This window comes from Marmota monax, unplaced genomic scaffold, assembly GCF_021218885.2.
Source record: "Marmota monax isolate L192 unplaced genomic scaffold, Marmota_monax_Labrador192_F-V1.1 WCK01_AAM20220418_F8-fsc00223, whole genome shotgun sequence".
Lineage (NCBI taxonomy): Eukaryota > Metazoa > Chordata > Mammalia > Rodentia > Sciuridae > Marmota > Marmota monax.
In genome coordinates, this window is record NW_026692990.1 from 1,481,204 (window position 1) to 1,508,166 (window position 26,963).

Below are 26,963 nucleotides of genomic sequence, written 5' to 3' on the forward strand. Positions count from 1 at the left end.
TTCTGAGACTCTTTTTAAAGTTTATTTTATGTGTTTTTTTTTCCTTTTAAAAGACAGGGTCTCACTTGTTGCACAGGCTGGCCTCAAACTCCTGAGATCAAGTGATTCTTCTGTCTCAGCCTCTTGAGTAGCAAGGACTTAAGCAAAGCACCGTTACTGGCCATTTCACCTGACTTGTTCTACATTTTGTATGAGGAATTAATGTGTATAGTGGGCTTTCTACTCCAATTGTTTACTTGCAAACTTGTCTCCTGCACTGGCTGGTGATTTCTCACTACAGAGGCCATTTTCATTATTGTGTCACTGGGGCCTAAACCCCCCCCCCCCCCACTGGTTTGGTGAGTGCACATTTTCTTTTTTTAAAGTGATGGCACCCTTCAAGAAAGTGATATGGTGAGAGAGCTAGAGAGTTTTCTAGAATGTTTGAAGAAAACAGCGCCATTTTGAAGCACATGTGTCAAGCTCCCACTCAACGGTTCTTCTCATTACACATTGAGACTGTAGTTTGGAAATTTTGGAACACGTGCGTGGAAATCACTGACCCATATCCGCACTGAACTGAACTGAACTGATAGGGTCAGCGAAGAGAGAGTTCAGAGGGAGGTGGGAAATTGGTAGAAGCCTTATGGAGGAACTACATTGAGGGAGCAAGGATCCGGCTGAGGAAGGAATATGGGGGTGGAAGAGGGTCAACTTCCCAGTTCTGAAACTCAGGTTACTTGGCTTCTTGAAAATAATCACAGAGCTTTCTTCACAGGGTGAAGAATAAACGACACGAAGACCATGGGAAAGCCTAGCCTGTTGAAGGTGCTCAATGAACTGCAGCTGCTGTGAGTACTCCGCCTCCATCCCAGCTGAAGCCCGCCCCCGCCGCCACCTATTACTTTTGCAGTTTGGAGTCACAGAGTTCATCTCTTCTCATAGGAGGAGAAGGATGGGGAGGAGTGTGTATGTGTGTGGGGGGGTGTTGCTTAACTCCCTGTTTGCCCAGAACAGGGGAAAGGCTAGGAAATTTTGGGCCCCACTCAAAATGGAGCCAAGCCCCTGCCTCGCCTAAGATGGCGGCTTCCCCGCCTCTTGGCTCAAGGTCTCCAGCGGCGATTGGGCATCTCTAAGAGAGGAGCGGGTCCAAAGGTAGCTGGGCACCGCCCTCCCGTCTCAGGGTGGCACCCCGCCCCTGATGACATCACGCGGGAGCCTGCGGCTTGCTATTCCCCGCCTCCTACGCGGTCACCTCGCGAGCCCATCCCTCATAAGATGGCGGTTGGTTTGTCTCCCCACGGTAGCGCCGCCACTCTCAATATGGTAGCTGTTTACCCCATATTTCTCCTCCCCTCTCCGCCTCAACTTCCTCGTTGTTTTGAATAAACTTTATTGACTACTACGAATTGCCTAGCACTGCTGCCGGGCTTCTCCTGGCGACTTTTCGGTCCGTCTTTCTTGGACTAGGCGGCCGGTTCATTTTGTTCCTCCTTGGTTTGTTCGCGGCTTCTGCCAGCCCAGCGACGACGCCACTTGCCCGTTCGCAGGGCAGCCACCAGACTAGGCCCGAGCTGCGGTCTCTAGTAGGCCCGAACGGCGGGGCCGTGGGGAGTGCTGTGGAGAAGGCTGCCCTGAAGCACTGCTGGGCAGCTAGCGCCGCGCGACCCAGCGGGTGGTTCGAAGGGAAGGCGAGCAAGGTTCGCAGCTTTACTGTGACTATCCCAGAATTCGGCGCGCGCCGCTACTGGGGCCGGAACTGCCGGGCGAACCTCCGCTGAGCGAAGCTCCGCGCCGCCTTGGAGCTAACCCGGCCGCCGGCGTGTCGCCGGGACTGAGCTCCGCCGGCGTGAGGACTGCCCTGCAGCTTTGGCCATGAGGCGGTCCACGTAGGATTCCGGACCGAGGACATTCTTGTCAGGTTTGGGGCGTGAATACGTTCCTGTTAGGGAGGCGTAAAGACATTCTCGTAAGTTTCGGGGGCTGCGAGGAGGATATTCCTGTCAGTCTCAGGATCTCGGATGAGAGCCCTGGCAATTTGGGGGTGCAGGGGAACCTTCGTCATTTTGAGGGGTCTGCAAGGAATACATGCCAGTTTCCGAGCGGAAGAGAAAGAAAATCGTTGCTTAGTTTTCAGCAGCGTGAGGAAATTCTAGTCAGTCGGGGGGTTTTGAACCGATCCTTTTTAGATTCAAAGGTGCGATGAGAACCCTGTCATCTTTGAAGTAGGGGATGAGCTGATGAGTTTTTAAAGAGGTTTATTTCTGTTGGGGGTGATGAGACTCCTGACGGGTCCAGGAAGGGATGATATTGAGTGACGGGAAGATCATTTAAACTCCGAGAACGCGACCCCAGAACTGTGATTTGAGTTTGGGCGCCTAGTCTTGTCTGCCTTGTTCCCTAAGGCTTTGGGGTGATTTTTGAGTAACCTGAACAGACTTTCAAGGGTCCCTCATTTCTCTGGTTGATCATATTAGGGGAGTGAGAGGAGGGTCTTTGGGTTGTTTCCTGAGGAACCCCCAGCCCCATTCTTTACGCTGTGGTTTGCGTCATAATAAAGGGAGCCGGGAGCCCTGGGAAACGAGAGGCTAGCAAGGACAGGGTTCAGTGAGGGATTAGGAGAGCTTCCTGAAAAGCTTCAGATATTTCCGTGAAACCCGGAAAGAAGTTATCACTCACTCCAGGGCTTAGAAGGTAGGGGATGGGAGACAGGGGATGGGGGGAGACTCAAAGGTGGAGCACGGAACGTTCTTTCTGAGTGAAAGAAATTCTAAAGGCCGGGTGGACTTTCTCTGGTTGCCCCCTACAGCCACACCAGCTGTGTTGCATCCCGGCTGGCGGAGGTAACTCCCTATTTCATAGCTGAGGGTTGGTGCCCCAAGGCGGGTGGGAGGGGGTCGGCGTGGGGGGACCTGATTCACTCTGTAAAAAGTGTTGTTTGTGCCCAGCTATCGTCCAGAGAGGACGCGTCCTGTTGCCTCCAGCCCCTCCTTGACACCAGGAACCTGGCCCGCCGCAGATCGCTCCAAGGCCCGACGAAGATGGCCTCGGTGCCTGTGTATTGCCTCTGTCGGCTACCTTATGATGTGACCCGCTTTATGATCGAGTGTGACATGTGTCAAGACTGGTTTCATGGCAGGTAAGGAGGGCAGGCCAGGTTGGACGGGGTACAGTGGCCAAGTGCATTCATTCACTCTCTCCTTTTCTCAGCTCTGTTTTAGATTCATGCTCAGAAACTGCCCCCCTTTTCTCAGACCCAGGTTTTTCCATCCTCCTTTAAGACCAAGGCTGCCTGACATTGGCCTTTGATTTCCTTTCTTTCTCTGTTTTCCCCTACAATTCTTTTTTGTGTCCTTTTGAAAAAAAAAAAAAAGATGTGTACATGTGTACAAGTATGTGCATGTATGTGTATGTACATATTTGTGTATATGTGTATGTATGCCTGTGTGTGTATGTGTCTGTATAATACACACACACCCCTTCCATTTTAGCTACAAAGAAAGCATCATTTTTGTATTCCGGCAGTTGTGTTTTGCTTTACACACTGGCTTTGGGGGAGGCAGTACTGCATTTTTGAGGTATCAGAATCTGACAAACATACATTTCTTTGCAACTTACTATCAGAGTGGCCTTGGGCAAGTTGCTTTTCCTCTGTGAGCCTTATTGTCTTCACCAATAAAATATATCAAATACATCCTTCCTGGCTTTAAAGTAATTTGCATGCATTCAATAAATGGAGACAAATGCAATAGTATTTTATTTCTACACTGTCTGCAGAACCATCCTTATAACTAAATTGAATTAAGCAGAAAGGATATTGGGTAAAACAGCAGGAGTAAAACCACTAATGAATTCCCTCCAGTTAAACATGTGTGCACATAAGCACCTGTCACCCAGAATTCCAGAGAGGTTAGTGTGTGGAATAAAACTGTAATATTATCCCATTATTGAGATTTAAATCCCAGCTATGGAAAAATAACCACAAGACGGATATGTACACTGGAATACAATAAAGCAGTATATGTTATTCTCCTTCTGTCATGTAGATTCTAGAACCCTCAGTTGTCAGTAGTTCCTTCCACAGGAGCTGTTTCTCTTATCATGCTCATAATCAAAGTAATGGTATTGACGTTGCCAAAATCCTGCCCTAAGTAGGGGTTACCCCTTGCAGCATATCCAATTCATATTTAACTGATCTTTATTGAATATTTACTATTTATGTATCAGATGCAGAGTTCCATTTACTGCTTCATGTTTATTTAAGAGGGACAGATCTAGAAAATAAAGTCTTTTCTTTTACTCTGGAAATAAGTGGGGATTAAATGTTTTTCATATCCGGGCATGACAGAGCATGCATGTAATCCCAGTGACTTGTGAGGGTGAGGCAGGAGGATTGCAAGTTTGAGGCTAGCCTCAGCAACTTAGTGAGGCCCTAAGCAACTTAACAAGCTCCTATCTCAAAAATAAAAAAAAAAAAATGAAAAAAGTCTGGGGAATGTAGCTCAGTTGTTAAGCACCCCTGGGTTCAATCCCTGATACTAAAAAGAAAAAAAAAATTCTGGGCTGGGGATGTGGCTCAGTGACAGAGCGCTTGCCTTCTAGCATGTGTGAGGCACTGGGTTTGATTCTCAGAACCAAATATAAATAAGATAAAGGTCCACTTAAACTAAAATATATATATATTAAAAAAAAGAAGAAAAAAAGTTCTTTCAGGATTCTTGGTTATCTTTGCTAGTGCTGATAAGTCACTCCTCAGCTTAAAATTATTCTTTCATTCGTTTTCCTGCAGGATAAAATTGAGTCTTCTTTATGTGATAGACAAGACTTGTTTAATCTCATTTCCCACCCCTCCCTACCCGCTCCCTCTGTACTAGAGGCTGAACTCAGGGAAGCTTTACCACTGAGTTAAATTCACAGTCCTTTTTATTTTGAAGCAGGGACTGTTTGAGTTGCTGAGGCTGGCTTTAAACTTGTAATCCTCCTGCCTTAGCCTCCTGAGTTGCTGGAGTTGCTAGGGTTAGTGGCAATGCACCACAATGCCTGGCTCCTCCGTGTCCTAGCAAAACTGAACTGTGTACAGTTTTGGGACAGCTTTATACTCCTTTATATCTCTTTTCTTTGCATATGCTATTTCCACTAATGTCCTCCCCTTTATAACTCATAGAATATCTCCTCTGTATAAGGCCTGCTTCCCTTGGGTTCCCACTGAACCTTTTATGCATCCTTATTAAAAATAATTATTTCATATTATAAATATGTTGGGTCCTACTCATTGGCAAGTGCTCCCTGAGAGGAGAGATGCCATCTTTTCATTTTTGGTATCGTCAGAACGTGGTTCATGTAGTAGAGTCTAACATGTAATAGATGCTGAGTATGTTTTTGAGTGAAAGAATGAGTCTTCATGAAAAAACTGTTTTTGTTGCTTTTGGCCCTTAGTTTGTATTATACAGGAAGTACGTAGGTTCAGTCCTGGAAAAGGGGCTTCTGCTCACAATATAGAGACCTTATCTCTACACACTGGGAACTGGGAACAGGGAACAGGAATGAATGCTTCCCAAGTGTATACTTGTGCCAGACTCTATACCAGGGCCTTTGCATAAATTATTTAATTTATACCCAGGCGTGAAAGTTAGATTTCTAAACTGTAGCATGTTTAAATTTCTTTTTCTTGGCTACATAGGCAAGATATGCTCATTGTAGAAAATACAGGAGAATAATATAGAAGGAAACAAAAGTCAACTATCCTTCTACAATCTGGCATAATCCACTGTTGAAATTTTTGCTGCAGTAACACTTCTCTTTTGACTTCAAACATAAACATTTTTTTTTATAAAATGGGATTGTATTATAAATACCATTTTGTTACCTTTTATTCTTCCCTAACATAATGTGGGTATTTGCCATGTTATTAAATAGTCATCGAAATTTAGTTTCTGATATTTCATTATATGTATTTGTTACCAGTTACTTGATTATTTCCTTTATGGTTGTATACTGATATTATTTACATTTTTATATTATAAATGTTGTTGAGATGCAAGGAAACTATGGGTATTGTGTGGAAAGATTTTGCATCTTGATATGAGTGCTGATTAAAACAAAAGGAAAAACATTGTGGTGAACATCTTTGAACAATGGACACTTGACATTTATAAGCAGCACCCACTGAAGCCAAATTTACAAATTTACAAAATATGAAGATGGGGTTTTATGGTCCAGGCCCCTCTTTAAGAACATTTCAATGGTGAGTTCTGTGTTTCTGTGTATACTCTGATATGAGTTAACTGCTCTAATCTTTTTCCATGAAAGAAACCAATTTTTTTTAATCTCTTCTGTTTCTTTCTATGGGCTGTCAGAGAACAAGGACGGTAGCTGAGAATCAGGTCTTTGGTGGGTGGCTGCTCTTGCTTACTCAGTGCATTGCTCACTCGCTTTCTCTCTTGCTCTCCCTCATGCGTGCACACACATACCCCAGGCTCACAGTGCTCCATTTAAGTTTATATTTCAATACAACTGAAAGTAACTAAATATTATGAACTTTTCATGGTGGCTTTTAAAATTAAGCCCACAGATTTTAAATCCACAAATGCCTAGAGGTGATGATAGAAATCTGTTCTTATCTCTGATGGATTTCATCAAGTCCAGTTAGGAATTATGGTATGTAACACAAAGTTACTAACTGGAAAGGTTGTAACAAGGGAGGCAACTGTTCCATTTCAAGGATGGGAGTCTGGAATTTGTGAAAGTTAAAGTGATTTTGTAAGTGTGGATTTGAACTTTGAATTATCTAATTCCAGAGTCCAATTTCTCGAAAGTAGAAAAACTACTCATCCCTCACTTAAGAGACCGGGTTTCACAAAAACACTGATTTGTAGAACAGCACTTCTTAAACTTTAGCATGCATAAGAATCATATGGAAGACTTGTTAAAACACAAGACAGGTAGACCCCAGCTATAGTGTTTCTGATTCAGTAGGTGAACAGAGCCCACCCTCGACAGCTACAGATTTAAAACATTATCCTTCCTTGATTTCTTCTTCTCTAAGGTGTGATAGCTTCTAATATTGGGGGATGGATGAGCTAACATATTATTGTTGTGTACCAGTCACCCTTGTGGGGTTCATCAACTGGGAATTTTATTTTTAATATTTATTTTTTAGTTGTAGTTGAACCCAACACCTTTATTTTATTTATTTATTTTTATGTGGTGCTAAGGATCAAACCAGGGCCTTGCATATGCTAGGTGAGCAATCTACTGCTGAGCCACAACCCCAGTCCTCAACTGGGAATTTGTGCAGAAATGCAAATTATAGGGCTGGGACTGGAACTCAGCAATCTACATTTTTAAAAATATTTATTTAATTTTAGTTGTAGTTGTCAACACCTTTATTTTATTTATTTATTTTTATGTGGTGCTGAGGATTGAACCCAGGGCCTCGAACATGCTAGGCAAGTGTTCTACTGCTGAGCCAACCTACCCCAGCCCCAGCAATCTACATTTTATCAAACAGATTATTAATTCTGAGACACCCTAACCTTTAAGAATCATTACTGTACACTGATGGATAAAACTAGTTGGCATCCATTAATTAATGTCTGGAGTTTTGACAAAAGCCTCACCTCTTTACAGCTTTTCTGTTTGGAAAAGAAATATTGGTTGATACTTTGCAAGGATTTGGCTGTGGTGTGCATTCTGAACTCTAGAGAAAGGGGCACTGATTTCAGTTCTTGGTTCAAATTCTGACTTGTTGGGGCTAGGGTTGTGGCTCAGTGGTAGAGCACTTGCCTAGCACGTATGAAGCACTGGGTTCGATCTTCAGCACCACATTAAAAATAAATAAGTAAAATAAAGGTATTGTGTCCATCTACAACTAATTTTTTAAAAAAATTCTGACAAATTAGAATAAATTTTAAAAATGCACTAAGGAAAAAAAAAACTCTGACTTGTTACTTTTTTTGGGGGAGGGGGGGAGGTACCAGGGATTGAACTCAGGGGCACTTAAACACTGAACCACATCTCCAGCCCTTTTTTATATTTTATTTAGAGACAGGGTCTTGCTGAGTTGCTCAGGGCCTTGCTAAGTTGCTGAGACTGGCTTTGAACTCGAGATCTTCCTGCCTCAATCTCCTGAGCTGCTGAGATTACAGGCATGTGTCACCATGCCTGACCTGACCCTGTTACTTATTACAAAAGAATTTCATCTCTTCGTCCTCAGTTTTACTGAGAATGGTTATAAAGATATAAATAAAGTGGTTGTAGCTATTTTTTGTTGAGCACCAACTAATATGCCAATTGTTGTGCTAAACATTTTGCCTAATTATCATTATTTAATCCTTTTTAACAGTTTTAAAATTAGGAATCTATTTAGTTGTGATAGTTTATATTTTCCAAGGAACTGATACATTTCACCTAAGTTGTCAAATTTATACAGTTATTCATAGTGTTCCCTTATTATCCTTTTAGTATTTGTAGGCTCTGTTTTGATATTTTGTTCCTGTTTATTAAAATTTTGTGTCTTGCTAGGAATCATGGTGCACACTTATAATACCAGTGGCTTGAGAGGCTGAGGCAGTTCAATTTATCCATCTCCATATTTGTAAATTTGGAATTCTTAAAGACTTGCAAGTTCAAGGCCAACCTCAGTGAGGCCCCAAGCAACTTGGTGAAATTCTGTCTCAAAATAAAAATATAAAAAGGGCTAGGGATGTATTTCAGTGGTTAGCACCTCTGGATTCAATCCCTGGTACCAAAAAAATGTCATCTTTTCTTAGAATTGATAACAGATTTGTCAGTTTTATTTTATTTTTCCTGTATTATTTTTATTTTTGATTCACATTCTTTTCAAAGTAGAAGTTTTTTTTGTTAACTTTCTCTTTTGTCTTTCTGTTTTCAATTTCATTGATTTTCACACTTTATTATTTCTTTCTTCTGCTTGCTTTAGTTGTATTTTGCTCCTCTTTATCTTGTTTCTTGAGGTGGTACCAGGGATAGAAGCCAAGGGTGCTTAACCACTGAACTACCCCTCTAGCTCTTTTTATTTTTTCTTTTGGGACAGGGTCTTACTAAGTACCTTAGGGCCTCTTAAATTGCTGATGGCTGGCTTTGAATTTGTAATTCTCCTGCATCAGCCTCCTGAGTCCATTGGGATTACAGATGTGCGCTGCCACACCTGGCTTGTTGGGTGTAATGTCCTGTAAATGTTAATTAACTTACTATTGGTTGGTGGCATTGCTGGATTCTTTATTCTTGCTGATTTTCTATGTAGTTGTTCAGTAAGTTCTGGGGAAGTTGGTAATGGGGATTGAATCCAGGGCCTCATACTTGCTAGACCAGTGCTCTACCACTGAGCCATCCCTAGCCTCCCATTCAGTAAATTTTTGAAAGAGAGGTGTTGAAATGTCCAACTATAACTGTGGGCTTATCTATTTCTCCTTTCAGTTCTATCATTTATTGCTTTACATATTTTGTATCTTTATTGTTTGATATTTATGTACCTAGAATTTCAGTCTTGGTGTATTGAACCTTTTATCATTAATGTAATATCTATGTTTCTCATAGTTTTGTTTGTATGCAAGTCTACTTTACCTTATAATATAGATACTCCCGCCTTCTTTTGATTAAGGGTTGCATGATATATACTTTTTCATCCCTACTTTATTCTTTTGAGGTGCTAATGTTTGAACTCAGGGCCTTGTGCATACTAGAGAAGCACTCTACCACTGATCTACAGTCTCAGTCCTCATCTCTTTACAGTCAGTCTATTTATATACCATATATAAAGTGCATTTCTTGCAGACAATATGTAGTTTGGTATTATTTACTCTGCTAGTCTCTTATAATGGGCATATTTAGTCAATTTATACTTAATACAGTTATTGATGTATTAAGGCTTAAACATGTTATTTAAATTTTTTCTTCTCTCTTCTTTGTGCCTCTGTTTTCCCTTCCCCTTCCTCCCCACTCTTATTTTGTGGTACTGCTGATTGAACCCAGGGGCACTCTACCACTGAGCTATATCCCCAGACTTTTTAAATTTTTTTTTATTTAGAAACAGGTATTCATAAGTTGTCGAGGCTGGCCTGGAATACAGTCCTTCTGCCTTGGCCTCCTGAGTCCCTGGGATTACAGGTGTAACATACTGCACCCAAGTTTATGCCTCTGTTTTCTTTCTTCTGTCTTGTTGATTATTTATATCTTTTTTACAATTCCATTTTGCTTTATCTGTATTGTTTTAAAATGTGTCTTTGTATAGGTTTTTCAATTCTTGCCCTAGATGTTATTTCATACATATATATAATTTACCACAATCAGCTGGTGTTTTTATTTTTCCTGTTTGAGTGTAGAGTAGAAACTTACTTTCTCTTTAAATTCCTTTATATTCCCTTATTTATAATATAACTAGTCTTAAATGTTCTACATACATTGAGAACCACACAATACAGTGCTGTGCTTTTTTTCAGGATTTTGAAACAGTCCACTAAATTGCCCAGGCTGGCCTGGAATTTGCAATTTTCATGCCTCAGCTTCCTGAGTATCTGGGATTACAGGTTATACCACTGTGCCCAGTTTATACCTCTGTTTTCTTTCTACTGCATTTTTGTGAGTTACTTATACCTTTTTTACAATTCCATTTTGCTTTTTTTTTTTTTTTTTTTGGTACTGGGGATTGAAGTCAGGGGCACTCGACCATTGTGGCCACCTCTCCCAGCCCAATTTTGTATGTTATTTAAGGACAGGGTCTAGCTGAGTTGCTTAACACCTCGCTTTTGCCAAGTCTGGCTTTGAACTCATGGTCCTCCTGCCTCAGCCTCCCAAGCTGCTGGGATTACAGGTTTGTGCAACCCTGCAGGGCTCCATTTTGCTTTATCTACAATGTATCTCTTTGTATATGTTTTTCAGCACTTGCTCTAGATCTCTAGGGATTGAACTCAGGGGTACTTAACCACTGAGCCACATCCTCAGCTCTATTTTTTTTTTTAATTTAGAGACAGGGTCTTACTGAGTTGCTTAGCACCTTGCTGTTGCTGGGGCTGGCTTTAAACTCAGGATCCTCCTGCGTTCACCTCCTGAGCCTCTGGAGCAGATGCGCCTGGCTAGATGTTATTTTATACATAATATAATTTCCCACAACCTATTCATGTTTACACTTTCCCAGTTTGAGTAAAAACTTATTTCTCATGCTTTGTCAGCAGTAGTGGTACACTCCTGTAGCTCCAGCAATTTGGGAGGCTAAGTCAGGATGATCAAAAGTTCTAGGCCAGCCTCAGTTACATATCCCTAGTCCTTGTCTCAAAAAGGGCTGGGAATTTAGCGTGTTGGTAAAGTGCTCCAGGTTCAATCCCCAGGACCAAAAAATTTTAAAAAAGAAACTCTCTTTAAACCCTTTTACATTCTCTTCTTTTTTCCACACACATTGAGAATCACATCAGACAATGCCATTTTTTTCTTTAGTACTGGGGACCGATCCCAGGGGTGGTCTTATCACAGAGCTATATCCCCAGACCTTTTTTTGAGACAAGGTCACTCTAAGTTGCCCAGGCTGGCCTGGAACTTGTCATCCTCATGCCTCTGTTTCCTGAGTAGCTGGGGTTATAGGTTTGTGTCACCACCTCTGGCAAGTGCCATATTTTTTGCTTCTATCATCAAACATAATTTAGAGAACTTGAAAGGAAAATGAAAGTATATTGTATTTCCTTATACTTTTCTCTTTCCCTTGTTCTTTTACTTCCTAATTCCTTCCTTCTAAGATTCCTTCTTGTATCACTTCCTTTCTGTTTAGATAGCTTTATTCCCGCCCCCCCTTTTTTAGGATAGGTCTATTAGCAACAAATACTTTTTGTTTTCTTTCATCTGTCTTGATTTCCATTGATCTTTTTATTTGACATCAAATTCTGTATTTCCAGTTCTTTCAGCACTTGAAAACTGTTGTGCCTCCATAGTTTCTGATGAGAGTTCCTGTCATTCAAATGGGTGGTGTGCTTTAGGTAATATGCGACTTCTCTCTTATTACTTTCAAGATTTTTCCCTTTTATAATTTTAGGAGTTGATTAAGCCACTGTCTCACTATGGTTTCTTTGTTTTTGTCTTTTGTTATAGTCCTGTAGGTTACTGAGTCTCTGTGCATTTTTTTTCAGTGCTGGGGATCAAATCTAGGGTCTCGTATGTGTGAAGCAAGTGCTCTACCATTGAGTTACATATCCCTAGTCCTGTACATTTTTTTCTACTCCACATTTCTTTCCATTTAGATTCTGTCTTCAAGTTTACCGATTATTTCCTCTGTTGTCTTCATTCTGCTGTTGAACCCATCCAGTGAATTTTCTTTAAAATTATTGTATTTTTCATATCTAAAAGTTCCATTTGTTTGTTTGTTTTTTGAAAAAAAAATCTATTTCTTTGCAGAGATTTCCTTTTTTTGGCACTTTCTACTTATTCATTTGTTTCTGGCATGTTTGTAATTGTCCATTTTTTGTAGTGCCTTTAAAATTCTTGTCAGATAATTCCAACATCTGTGTCATCTTAGTGTTGACATCTGTTGATTTTCTTTTCTCATTGAACTTGATTTTCCTTGTTCTTGAAATGGTGAGTGATTATTATAATTATATCCTGGACATTTGGGGCATTATATTATGAGACTCTGGAGCTTATTTAAAACTTCTTTTTTACAACCCTCTTCAGACACTACGTTGGTTACAGGAATGAGGTACAAGTTCATTGCTACCACATGGGGGTGGAAATCCAAATTTCCCACTTTGTCTCTGTTGACACAAACCACTTGGTAGGTGGTTGGATCTTGCTACACCTAGTTGTTGTTCCTTCTTCTCTTTACTTTTCAGATTCTTATTATGTTTGTTTTGTGTGTAATGCCGTGGTTTATAGCTGTACTTAGTGGGAGAAGTAGGGAGAAGTGTATCTACTCTATATTGTTTTAGAACCAGAAGGGACCACTTAATTTTTACATTAGCTCTTTGGAGCTACTATTTCCCCCATGAGGTTAAATAACTTGTCCAAAGCTACATAGCCCATTAGCTGTTGCACCACAAATCAAACCTGGATCTCATGGACTCTTGCTATAGGATATAGTATAGTACTCTTCAGTTGTTAGAAATTGTGAAAGATAGGGAAAAATCAGGGTTTAAAAATTTATACATACTCCACATTTTTGTTCCAAGTAAAATCAAGTTAAAGTATATACCATTATTTTTGAAGCAGCAGAAGGATAAGCTGAAGCTTTAGGAATGTGTAACAAAGTAAAGTCCCAGCATTCATATTTAGGGCTTTCTATATGTAATGCATAGGCTGCAGAATTCCTGCCCTAGAGAATGTTCTGTAGGATGTGGAGTTAGAAATGTCAAAAGGATAGTTTTTTTTCCCCTGTGGGATTCATAGAGATGTGTCTTGGAGTGATTTAATTTTTAAAAGAAAAATTTAAAGTCATAGATTCACCAGAAACTAAAAAAAAATATGTGGGGGTGTTCCTGTGTATCCTTCACCTAGTTTCCCCCATGGTAACATTTTGTGCAACTATAGTACAGTATCAAAACCAGGAAACTCAGATTGGCATAATCCATTAATCCTATTCCAATCTCACCAGTTTTGCATGCACTCATCTGTGTATGCATATTTAGTTCTACACAATTTTATCATATTTGTAGATTCAGAAGGTAACCACCACAATCAATATACAGAACTGTTCCTTAATCACTGGGGTGTCATAATTTTTGGTTCAACCCACCTGGAATGTTTCTGGTGGTGAACATGTACCAAAGTGCCGCAGTCTGGCTGGGCACAATCAGGAGCCACTTGTCAAAAGAAACTAACTTTAGTTTTAGAACCACACACCAAACCACACAGCTCCTCAGGAAAAACCCTCAGAGCCCAACTGCCACCACCGGCTTTCCACAAGCCTCTCTCTCCCCCTCAAGCTTCTCTCCACCTCCCACAATCCTCCTGCTCTTGAGGCCGATTGGCTGGGTCACGTGGGCGGAGCCAAAAAAGTCCCCCAATGAGCAGCTCCGTGGTCTGAAAGGGCAGGAAAACAGCCCAATGAGCATCACCGCAGAGGAGCCAATCAGCTAGATGTTGCTGGGGCCGCTGTGAGCCAATCATCAGCCGGCAGCTGGAAGTTTGCTGGCAGCTGGAAGTTTGCTGGGGCCCCTTCGGCTGTGGCTCTCAACATCTCCCCCTCTCTGTTTAAACAACAAGCATGTGGCTTAGGGACCGTGCCTGCCTTAGGTTGTCCAATAGTACATATGGTCCTTAGGTTGGTACCATTGCAATTGGATCTTACCCGTCACTGACTACCGGTCCAGTATACAGCCACACCTGTGGAGAGGTCTTTGTACCAGCGGGGGGGGGGGGGGGGGGGGGTGTTTGCCTCACCTCTGTTGGCCCCCAAATTTTAGCTGGACGATCATGACAAGCAGAAGGGAGGAAGATACACCAAGCCAATTGACGGCTCCTTTTGGAAAAATTGTACCACCAATGACATCATCAGCAAAAATACCCCAACACTACCACAAGTCGCTGCACCAACAGATAGTTCACAATGCATACAGGTGAGCTCACAATGTGTCCAGGCAAGTTCTGCAAGCAGTTCAGTGATGGCTATTGTAGAAGCTGTAGATTGGTTTTATCTTTGACTTCACCAGCACTGGGATGAAGATAGGAATTCTGGCAATAATGGCTAAAGAAAAAATTATGTAACATTCCAGAAGGCACTAAAAGAAAACAATTTTCTTAACAATTTACATTGTCTTCACCGGCACTGGGATGAAGATAGGAATTTTGGCAATAATGGCTAAAGAAAAAATTATGTAACATTACAGAAGGCACTAAAAGAAAACAATTTTCTTAACAATTTACATTATCTTTAAGAGAATTATTAAATATAATGAAAAGGAAAGGTGAAAGTAAACAAACAGATCTGTTAACCTTCTTTTTTGTTTACATATTAAAACAATCCTCAACAGTTGTTTACCCAATTTAAATTAAACCATATAAATCACGTGAAAAAAAAAATATTTGGATCCATTTTATCATGAGCGCTCATCATATATGATATATGGACATACATACATTCAAACATATAACACAAAACACAAGTGTGCACACATAATATAATACATACAACACATAACATTATAGTAAAGGCCTTATAACTTTTTACAGGTGAAATCTCCATTGCAATGTTTAAAAACTCTATAGTCAAAAAATAGAACTGATCAGCAAAACATTAACCTAGGTCTGTATGAGCTCAAAAAACAAAATAGAACTTCATGATATGGCAAAGGGCAATAATAAAATAGATATTGAAAAAAGCATCCTGGTTCTGTTGCAGATGTAAGAATAGCCAAACTGGAGTTTTGGATATCAGTTGTTATGGATTTGAGCCAAATCATCTTCTTTTTGGTCTGTAGAAATCGCTTTAGTTAATCTTTCTGGAATCCAAATTGGCTGCTGTTCTCCCTGTGGAAACACATAAACAGACCCCCGACTCCAGACAATCACTGGGTCAGGACCTTGGTTAATCTCTCTGGAATCCAAATCAGCTGCTGTTCTCCCTGTGAAAACACACAAGCAGACCCCCAACTCCAGACAATTACTGGGTCAGGACCTTTCCATTGTCCTGTTAGAATATCCTTCCAAAGTACCTTGGGCTTATGTACATTTTTTGGACACATATGCCTTTCCGCAGCACTAAGTCCTGATGAATCCAAATTTAAAAAGTTTAGAGTAAAAAGGGTTATTTTAAGTTTATCTTTGGGGAATATATACCCCTTCCCAATTCCTTCTTTTTGCTTTAATAAGTACATTTTAATAGTTTGATGAGCTCTTTCAACTATGCCTTGTCCCTGTGGATTGTATGGGATTCCTGTTATATGAGTAATGCCAAATGTTGAGCAAAATTGTTTAAAAGAGGGAGAAGTATAACCAGGGGCATTATCTGTTTTTAACTGTTTTGGAACACCCACAGTGGCAAAATTTTGTAAGCAATGAGCTATAACATCTTTAGTTTTTTCTCCGGCATGAAGGGAGCCCATCAAAAATCCAGAAGAAGTATCAACTGTAACATGCAAATATTTTAATTTTCCAAATTCTGGCAAGTGTGTGACGTCCATCTGCCAAATATGGTTAGGTATCAATCCTCTAGGATTGACTCCAAGATTAACTTGTGGTAAAAAGGTCACACAATTTTGACATTGTTTTATTATTTGTCTAGCTTGTTCCTTAGTTATTTTAAAACGCTTTTGTAAAGTATTAGCATTGACATGGAACTTTTTATGAAAATTTATAGCTTCTTCTAGTGTAGAAAAAATATGTATGTCATGTGTAGTTTTATCTCCTAAATCATTGCCCAAACTAAGGGCTCCAGGCAATCCTGTATGTGCCCTGATATGTCCTATAAAGAATGGATCTTTTCTGTCCCAGATTAGACTTTGTATAGTGGAAAGCAAAGAGAAAACGGTAGAAGAAGGGGAAATCCTACCAGCATCTTCAAGAGATACTATAGCATTAACTACATACTGACTATCAGAAAATAAATTAAATACAGAATCTTTAAACATCACAAAAGCTTGTAAAACTGCATTAAGCTCTACCTTTTGAGCCGATTGTTTGGGTACTAAAAATGTAAAAGTTTGATCAGGGGTAACTACTGCTGCTGTACCATTATTTGACCCATCAGTGAATATATTTGGAGCATTCATGATAGGTGTTTTTCTTGTCATTTTTGGAAAAATTACAGGATGCAATGACCAAAAAGACAATAAAGGATTAGATGGTAAGTGGTTATCAAATGAAACATTAGATTTGCACATGATTATTGCCCAAGTATTTAACTCATTAGCTAACTCATCAATTTGATTCATAGTATATGGAGTAATAATTTTATTGGGAGAAATTCCAAACACTCCCTTTGCTGCTTTTATTCCTTTGAGTATTAATTGTCCTACAGCCTCAGGATACCTAGTAAGAATAGTGTTAGGAGAATAAGATAAATGTATCCATAATAATGGACCTTCTTGCCAAAATACTCCTGTAGGAATATTTTTTGTTGGTAGTACAATAAATAATAAAGGCAAACTTATATCAATTCTATCCAAATGCATATTTTCCATATATGTTTCAATGATTTTTAATGCCTTTCTTGCTTCAGGCGTTAACATTCGGGGTGAATTTGGATCTGATGGACCTTTTAGGATATCAAATAAAGGTCCCAACTCTCCTGTTGGTATACCTAAATAAGGCCTTATCCAATTTATGTCTCCTAATAACTTTTGAAAGTCATTAAGTGATTTGAGTTGATCTACTCGTATTTGAATTTTTGGTGGACGGACCATGGTTGAGGATAATAGAACTCCTAAATAATTAATTGGAAAATTTACTTGTACTTTATCTATTGCTATCTCTAGATTATAATTTTTTAATAAGTTTGTAAGTGTGGCATAACATTCTAGCAATGTGTTTTTATCTTTGTGTGCTAATAATACATCATCCATATAGTGAAATATTTGTAGTTCAGGATTTTGATTTCTAAGTGGCTGGATTACTTTGTTAACATAAATTTGACACATAGTTGGGCTGTTAGCCATCCCTTGAGGGAGTACTTTCCATTCATATCTCTGATCAGGACCTTCATGATTCAGTGCAGGGATAGTAAATGCAAAACGTGGACTATCCTCAGGATGAATTGGAATCGAAAAAAAAACAATCTTTAATATCTATAACTAAAACATACCAGGTTTTTGGCAAAGCAGACAACTGAGGAATCCCTGATTGAGCAGGTCCCATAATAACCATCTCATTATTAATGGCTCTTAAATCTTGCAATAATCTCCATTTACCAGATTTCTTTTTGATGACAAAAATGGGAGTATTATGGGGAGATACAGAAGGTTGTATATGTCCTTCTGCTAATTGTTGTTTGACCAGGTCATGGGCTGCTTGTATCTTTTCTTTAGTCAGGGGCCACTGAGGAACCCATACTGGTCTTTCTGATTTCCAAGTAATTTTTATTGTCTCAGTGGCCCTTTCTGAAAATCCAACCCATGTCTGTCTGTTCCTTGATCTATTTGTATTGGTGCTGCTATACCTTGTTCTTGTTTTTCTAATCTTTTTCCTTTCCTAAAACCTTGTCTAGTCATAATAGTGGGTACATTTTGGTTGATGTTATTTGTTAATGTCAAACCTAATTGATCTAGGACATCTCGTCCCCATAAATTTACGGGAAGATGATCCAATACATATGGCTGTATAGTTCCTTCACATCCTTCAGGATCCTTCCAATCTAATACCATTGCACTTCTATGGGGATTAGTTGCCACTCCTAGGCCTCGAAGCGTTTGAGTGGCTTGTTGTAATGGCCAATGTTTTGGCCATTCTTGACGAGAGATGATGCTTAAAGTCTGCACCTGTATCCAGTAGCCCATTAAATTCATGTCCTTGAATATTTAGTTTTAGCATGGGGCGAGAATCTAAATTTAAAGAAAGCATAGCCCAATCTACACCTGTGTAGCCTAATCCCTTGGAACCTCTTTCTACAGTACGACTGGAAAATTTATCATGTAGGCTGGGTATTATTAGTAACTGTGCTATTCTATCTCCTGGTGAAATTACTGATATACCCTTTGGAGAACTGGCTATAATTTTTATTTCACCTTCATAATCGGGATCAATTACCCCAGGACTTATCATAAGTCCTTTTAGAGTAGAAGAGCTGCGTCCCAATAATAAGCCTACTGTTCCTTTGGGAAGAGGTCCTTTCACCCCTGTGGGAATGATTTGAACTCCCATCTCTGGAGTTAGTACTGCTCTGGCGGAGGCGCAGATGTCCAACCCTGCGCTCCCTCTGGTTTGTCTGATGAGGGATCTGATGGACAATGTGTCCTGGGCACTACCCTGATGGGGTTGCTGGGTTCCTCCAGTGCTCCGTATATTTGTGGTTTTGGGCCCCGGAGCATTGGGCCCCCCTGTCCATTTTTTGGCAATGGAGCCCGATGCCTTTCTCCACGATATCGTGGATAAACACCTGGTCCTTGTTCGTTTTTTGATAATGGAGTACCCTCTATGGTGGTTTGAGAACGGCATTCATTAGCCCAATGTCTCCCTCTACGGCATCGTGGGCAAATACCTGGTATTCCACTCCTTTGATACCTAGTTTTGTTAAACCCTCCTCCAATGGGGCAATTCCTTTTAAAATGTCCTGTTTGTTCACAATTGTAGCATGTTCTTGGCCTGGCATCTAAAGCCTGTTTTACTGCATCTGCCACAATTTGCCCTTGTTCATTAATGTCTCTGGCATCTAAAGCCTGTTTTCCTGCAGCTGCCACGACTTGCTCTTGTTCATTAATGTCTCTACATAATTTAATATATGTGTTTAAATCTTCATGTTTCCATGGTCTAATGATATCTCTGCACCAACGATTCGCTTGCTCATAAGCCAGGTGTTTTAGTAATGGCATTGCTTGTTCTGTATTCCCAAAAACTCTGGTAGCTGTTTGAATAAGCCTATCTACAAATTCAGCATAAGGTTCATTAGCTCCTTGTATTACCTTAGATAATTGACCTTGTAAACCTCCATGTCCTTGTAAAGTCTTCCATGCCTTAATTGCATCTGCAGCAATTTGTGCGTATACGCCAGGATCATATGCAATTTGTTGCTGCTGATCCTCATAAGGTCCCTTTCCTAACAACATATCTAGATTTCTCTGAGGATAACCAGCTGCTGCATTTCGCCTAGCCGTCTCCTTGCAAAATTCCTCATTGGCAACCTTCCATAACAGGTATTGTCCTCCATTTAGCACAGCTTTACACATATTAGCCCAATCTGCTGGCGTCATGTTCAAGTTGTTAATGGATTCGACCATGCTTACAGTGAAGGGTGCTTGAGGACCATAGGTTGTTACAGCCTCTTTTAGCTGCTTCACTGTTTTGAAATTTAAAACTTGGTAAAATCGCTGCCCTCCTGCCTCAAATACAGGGCATGTTAATATTTGAGATCTTGTCTCAGGATCCCAACTATCAACTGCGGGGGTTGGGGACCTCCCAGCATATGGAGGTGGCCTTGTTAGTTGAACACTTACGTCCTCTGGTGATAGAAAGGTGTTAGTAGCAGTCTCCTGTAGAGGTGGTGCTGTTGGTTGGACACTTACACCCTCTGGTGATAGAAAGGTGTTAGTAGCAGTCTCCTGTTGTAACTTTCCCCCTGATGGCTTTTTCTGTTTTACACTTTCTTTCTCTGTCTGACTAGCTTGAGAGGCCTTCTCTTTTACTTGAATCTTTTCCTCTGTCTGACTAACTTGAGAGACCTTCTCTTTTACTTGAATCATTATGTCTTCTTCTTCCTCTACCATTGTCTGAACTGAAGGCTTTGGACTAAGCAAACAAGATATGAACGTCCACAATGGCAATGTGCCAACTGGCAGAGTCCCTGGGCTTTTCTTTTCTATTCTTTTTAAATCTTCACCATGATGGTTCCATTGTGATATATTTAACAACTCCTCCTTAAAAAGCCATGGGCTACATTTTTGTATTGTATCAACGTATGCCCTGATTGTTCTTGATTTTACTGAGATGCCTCCTTCCTCTAACAATTTACTTAACACTCTTTCAGTTTGTTTTTTACTAATTTCTGATCCCTTATTTCTACTATAATACAACCCAACAAGATGACACCAAACAAAACCGAGACAGAATGAAATAAAAAGGGAACAACAAAAAGTCATTATGGCCTTTCTATCCTCCTGACATGTGCATCCGTCCTTTCTCCCTATCTGTTCCTCAGACGTAAATAGTTTTTCCTCAGATGTGAGCGGTTTTTCTTCCGTCTCACTCATCTCCAGGGACAGGCAACTTAAAACAAAAGTGAAGGAAAATAAAAGAGGAATCTTAAAATGGCTACCCATCCTCTCGCCCTGCCCTCAGGGGCGAGCAGTTTCACTTACCCTCAGTCGCTCCCCGTGCGAGCCACCAAATGCCGCAGTCTGGCTGGGCACAATCAGGAGCCACTTGTCAAAAGAAACTAACTTTATTTTTAGAACCACACACCAAACCACACAGCTCCTCAGGAAAAACCCTCAGAGCCCAACTGCCACCACCGGCTTTCCACAAGCCTCTCTCTCCCCCTCAAGCTTCTCTCCACCTCCCACAATCCTCCTGCTCTTGAGGCCGATTGGCTGGGTCACGTGGGCGGAGCCAAAAAAGTCCCCCAATGAGCAGCTCTGTGGTCTGAAAGGGCAGGGAAACAGCCCAATGAGCATCACCGCAGAGGAGCCAATCAGCTAGATGTTGCTGGGGCCGCTGTGAGCCAATCATCAGCCGGCAGCTGGAAGTTTGCTGGCAGCTGGAAGTTTGCTGGGGCCCCTTCGGCTGTGGCTCTCAACACCAAAGCATGGGTGGTCAGCATCCCTGAGGTGGAGGGTACCATAGAAAATCAGGATTCAGTGGAAAATCTGATAGGCATCATGGATGGTCAGGACTAAGTTATAGCAGCTAAATGAGAGTCCATTTTGAAACAGGCCAGTGGCCTGGGAGTCAGTGAAACCTGTCCTATAATCCCAGCTCATCCATTTTCTAGTTCTGTGACTTTGGGCACATTGTTTCACATCTCTGTGCTTCCATTTTATTAGCTTTAAAACATGGGTAATCTTAATTTTATATGGCTGCTGTGAGGTTTAACAAAGTCCAGAAAACATCTATCACAGTCCTTGGCATAGTAGATTCTCAATTTTGCCTGTCACTTGGATGATTCATGCAATAAATATTTATTGAATAGATACAATATATTTGCTAAGGGTAAGCTAAGAACTATGGAAGACAGAGATAAAGAAGACATAGGCTGTGACTTCTAGATAATTTCAGGCTAGGAAATTAGATGGAATGATTCATTTACTCACTATTATTATTATTATTATTATTATTATTATTATTATTTTTGCAGGGAGGATACTGAGGATTGAACTCAGAGGTACTCAACCACTGAGCCACATTCTCAGCCCTATTTTGTATTTTATTTATAGACAGGGTCTCACTGAGTTACTTAGTGCCTTGCCATTGCTGCGGCTTGCTTTGTCCTTACCTGTGATCTTCCTGCCTCAGCCTCCTGAGCCACTGGGATTACTGGCGTGCACCACAGTGCCTGGCCATTTATTCACTCATTTATGTATTCATTCAATACATAATGCTAGGCATTGTTCTAGACACTGTGTGAATGGATACAGCAATGGATGTGGAACAGGGAACTAACAGCTAAGTATATCTTGTGTCAAGTGATGATAAATGGTATAGATAAGAGTAGGTGAGCAGAAGAGGGATGGCCACCCTCAGCACTGGAGGCCTGGTTATTTTACATAGGGTGATTATGGATAGTTACATATGAGCAGATGCTTGCAGGAAATTGAGAAAAGAAACCATGCTGATAAGTCCAGGAAGAATGTTCCAGGTACAGAAAATAAAAGGTTTGAGTGGAGAGTAGGTCTGGCATGTTATCATTTCAGTCACAGCCAAGAGGCCAATCCTATAGGAGCAGAATGAGTGAGGGGAGAGTAGTAGAAGTTGACTTTAAGGGTGGGGATAGGGGTGTAGATCACAAAGGGCAGTGATTCTCCAAGTGTGGTCCCTAGATGAACAGGATCGTCATTACCTGGGAACTGGTTAGGCCAATTCTTGCATACTACCTCAGATTTACTGAATCAGAAACTTTGGGGGTCGGGCCCAGGATGATTCTAATGCTTGCTTAAATTTAAGAACCACAGATATAAGCCCTATGGACTGTTGGAAGGTTTTGGATTTTACTCTGGAAGGGATGGGAGCCACAGAAAGGTTTTGAGTAAAGGAGACCTGTGATCTGTGATCTAACTTAGGCTTTGACTTTTGTGAGAACAGACTCAAGATGAGGAGCAAGTATAGAAGCAGGGAAAATTTGGGGGTTACTGTCAATCATTATTTCCCAAAGTGTGGTTTTTGGACTAACAGTATGGGCATCACTTGGGAACTTGTTAGAAATTCACATTTATAAGACCCACCACAGGGCTGGGGTTGTGGCTCAGCGGTAGAGTGCTTGCCTCGCACATGCGTGACCCTGGGTTCAATCCTCAGTGCCACATAAAAATAAATAAGTGAAATAAAGGTGTTGTGTCCAACTACAACTAAAAAATAAAATATTTTAAAAAAAGTTTAAAAAAAAAACAGACCCACCTCAGACCTGCTGAATCAAAATCTCTAGGGATGGGGCCTGGGAATCTATGTTTTTTTTTAAGTATTTATTTTTTAGTTTTAGGTGGATATAATATCTTTATTTTATGTGGTGCTGAGGATTGAACCCAGTGCCTCACACATGCTAGGCAAGTACTCTACCACTTGAGCCACAACCCCCTCACCCTGGAATCTATGTTTAAATAACCCCTCCTTGTGTTTCTGATGTTCCTAAAATTTGAGGAAACACTAGTCTGGTTAGAGAGTGCTGTCTTAGATAACACTCCATGATGATGAAAAGTAGTTATATTTTTGAATACATATTGATACAGGATTTGCTGGCAGATAAGATTGAGAAATTGAAAGAAAGAAGTCAAGGATGACTGCATTTTGAGGAGTTTTGTTATAAAGGGGAACAAATGCAGCAGTGACTGAGAGGGTTACAAGAGGGTTTTTATTTTTTTTGAGAGAGAGAGAGATAAAGATAACAGCCTATTTTGTGTGCATGTCAGTTCATGTGAAGTTATTCTTTTGGTGCACTCAGAATTTAGTGAAGCCTGATATATGGCGGACTAATGTGTCTCAACTGGATAGACAAAGGAGTGCCCTGGAAACTTGTTCAGTGCATCTTGCACCCCTTCAGGTCCTCTGTGTCTGGAGGCCTGGGGAACCACTGATGAGAATGGTAGATGCCTCTGCTTCTGGTTTTACAATTGTGTTTTGTATGGTCAATGTGGTTTTAGGAAACCAGAGATTGACTTGAATTTTTCTGTTATGTTTTGAATGAAGGAAGGTAAAATATATTGCTTTCCCACCTTATTCATGAATGAAGATATACTTTCTAGGGCACAGGAGTAACAGGACCTGACTCCTTGAGTACTTACAGAGAGCAGAGATTGAGCGGATCAGCCAGACAGGCTCTTGAGCAAACCTTGTAACCTCTCAGTCATCTCCAACCTTCAGCTCCCAGTCAGTTCCATAATGCTGAAAGAATTGAGTGCCCACTTGTCTGTTCTTGAAGCATTTGGCTCTATTAATGACCCACATTATATTCTAGTTACATGTTTAGTGGTGTATGAAGTCATGAAGACCTGAAATTTTGTCCTGTTCTGCTATTTGCTAGTTTTGTGTATGTGGAGGTGTGTCTGGGGCGGGGGGGGCATCAAATATTTTATGGAAGGTAAGTACTGAAGAAGCTGAAAAGGACAGTGAAATCTGATGTCCTTGGCAGGACTGGATTTTTTTCTCGAAGGACTGGATCTTGTCACCAAAAACACTTACTAGTTTTTAAATTTATTTATTTTATTTTTTGGAGGGAGGTACCAGGAATTAAACTCAGGGGCACTGAACCACTGAGCCACATCCCCCAACCCTATTTTGTATTTTGTTTAGTGACAGGGTCTCATTGAGTTGCTTAACACCTTGCTTTTGCTGAGGCTGCCTTTGCACTCAACATCCTCCTGCCTCAGCCTCCCAAGCCACTGGGATTACAGAGGTATGCCACCACACCCAGCTGTATGTTTTTTAGTTGCCAGCAATTTGCTTAACTGCTTGGACTCATATTGCCCATCTGTTAAATTATGATAATATTGATGGTGATGATAGCTATTATTTATCATGTGTCAGGTACTCTTAAATATGTTATCTATTTCTTATTTTTCAATAAGAATCCTCATAACAACCCTATAAGGTGAATACTTCAATTTCACAGATTCAAAAACAGGCACAGAAAGAATTATATAATGCCTACTGACAGCTAGTAAGGGGCAAAGGTGAGATTCAAATCTAGACAGTTTGGTTTTCAAGTCTGTATTTTTAACCTCTGTGTTTTATGTCTCTGAATAATTTATTGAATGCCCTGATATTGTGGAGATTGAATATAATAATATATATTAAGTTTATAGCTCAGTTTTTTTCTCAGTTCCTTTTGTGCAGGCTTCAAATTTACTCATTCACTCACTGTCCTGTTACCTTGCTTTATTATTTTAGCACTTAAGAAACTATTCTGGCACCACCTGTTTGTCTCTCCCTCTAGAACATCCACTCCATGAGGGCCGTATCCTGTGTATAATGAATATTTGTTCATTTATGTACTCATTTATTTAATAAATATTTATTGAGTGCCTGTCATGTGCCAGGCTCTGCAGGACATGTTGGAGATAATTCATCTTAATTTCAAGAACTGGACCTATAATAATTCTCCTCTTCACTATGGAAGCCATTGAGAACAAAAGAGTACTGACCATTCTGGGTTTCAGGTGGTAATTATTAAGACAGTGCAGCCAGAAATCCAATTTTCTTTTTTTTAAAATATTTTTATTAGTTATTGATGGGCCTTTTATTTATTTAATTGCTTATATGTGGTGCTGAGAATCAAACTCAGTGCCTCACGCATGCTAGGCAAGCACTCTACCACTGAGCCACAACTCCAGCCCCCAGAAACCCAATTTTCGTTTGTCTTCATGATCTCAGGAGTTACCTAGGTCAGTGAATGTTGAGTAAGACAGCAAAATGGAGAAGGCAAGGACTTTGTTGGTCAGAATATATAGTCTAGTAAATGTAGTAAGGGCAGACAGCAAATAAGTGAGCAGTTGCAGGTCAGCATGGTGAGGACTGAAATAGGGATAGAGTATGTGTGTGTGTGGGGGGGGATGCCACAGCAGCAGGGAAGAAGAATGGGAATGGTCCAGGTAGAGGGAGCCATGTGTGATGAAGCCCAGAGATAAGAAAGAACATAATACAGAGAGTTCAGCTGGCTTTTTGTTTTTAGTTTTCTTTTTTTGAGGTGCTAGGGATAGAATCCAAGGCTTTATCCATGCTGGCAAGTGTTCTACCACTGACATCCTCAGCCTGCTTTTTAGGACAAGGATGGATTCATGTGCATATGATTACTGTAATCACATGAGGCCCCACACCTGAGATTATTGCTCTGACATTGTTCTGAAATTCTTAATAATTTTACTTTTGAATTTGTTTTGTGTGTGATGAGACAGCGAAGCGTGTGCTAGAAATTTAGAACATTTATTCAGACACTATTTTAAACACTTTATGTTTATTCATTTACTTACTTATTTATATTTTGGGTACTGGGCATTTAACCCAGGGGTACTTTACCACTAAGTCACATCCTCAGCCCTTTTTATTTTTTATTTTGAGACAGAGTCTCATTAAGTTGCTGATTCTGGCCTGGAATTTGAGATCCTTCTGCCTCAGCCTCCTAAATCACTGCCATTATAGGCATGCGCCACCATGCCTAACAGCTCATTTACTTTAGATAATTTAAGGATGAGGAAACTGAAGCACAGAGGGGTTAAATATAAAGCTAGTAAGCAGCATTCCCAGAATTTTATTTTATTTTTTCCACGTTACTTGGGATTGAACCCTGGGGCACTCTACCACTGAGCTATATCACCAGTCCTTTTTATTTTTTTATTTTGAGACAGGCTCTTGCTAAATTGCTGAGACTGGCATTCAATTTGCAATCCTCCTGCCTCAGTCTCCCAAGTTTCTGGGATCATAGTCCTGTGCTACCATGTCCCCAGTGCATAGCCAGGATTTAAATATAGGTGAAGTGCTAGGAATATAGCTCAGTGTAGTAGAGCCCTTGCCTAGCATAGGTGAGGCCCTGGATTTAATCCCTGGCACTACAAAAATATATATATAAAAAAAACAAAATGGAAAGTCCCAACAAAAGACAAAGAACCACAGGTGGTCTATCTCTAAAGCCTGATTTCTTTTTTTTGTTGTTGTTGTTGGGGAGTACTCAGGGGCATTCAACCACTGAGCCACATTCT

General features: G+C 40.5%; 1 protein-coding gene across 4 annotated transcripts in view; it reads left to right on the forward strand.

Moving 5' to 3' along the window:
- The first annotated feature begins 1,250 nt into the window (after window positions 1–1,250).
- Phf8 (PHD finger protein 8) overlaps window positions 1,251–26,963 on the forward strand; it is a 114,091-nt gene continuing 88,378 nt past the window's right edge. For 2 of the 4 annotated variants that reach the window (XM_058582039.1, XM_058582040.1), the window contains exons 1-2: window positions 1,693–1,948; window positions 2,928–3,118. In XM_058582039.1, the coding sequence (XP_058438022.1) occupies window positions 3,021–3,118 (98 nt within the window). In that variant the 5' untranslated portion in view covers window positions 1,693–1,948; window positions 2,928–3,020. The other 2 variants (XM_046452586.2, XM_046452585.2) reach the window with 2 other exon arrangements.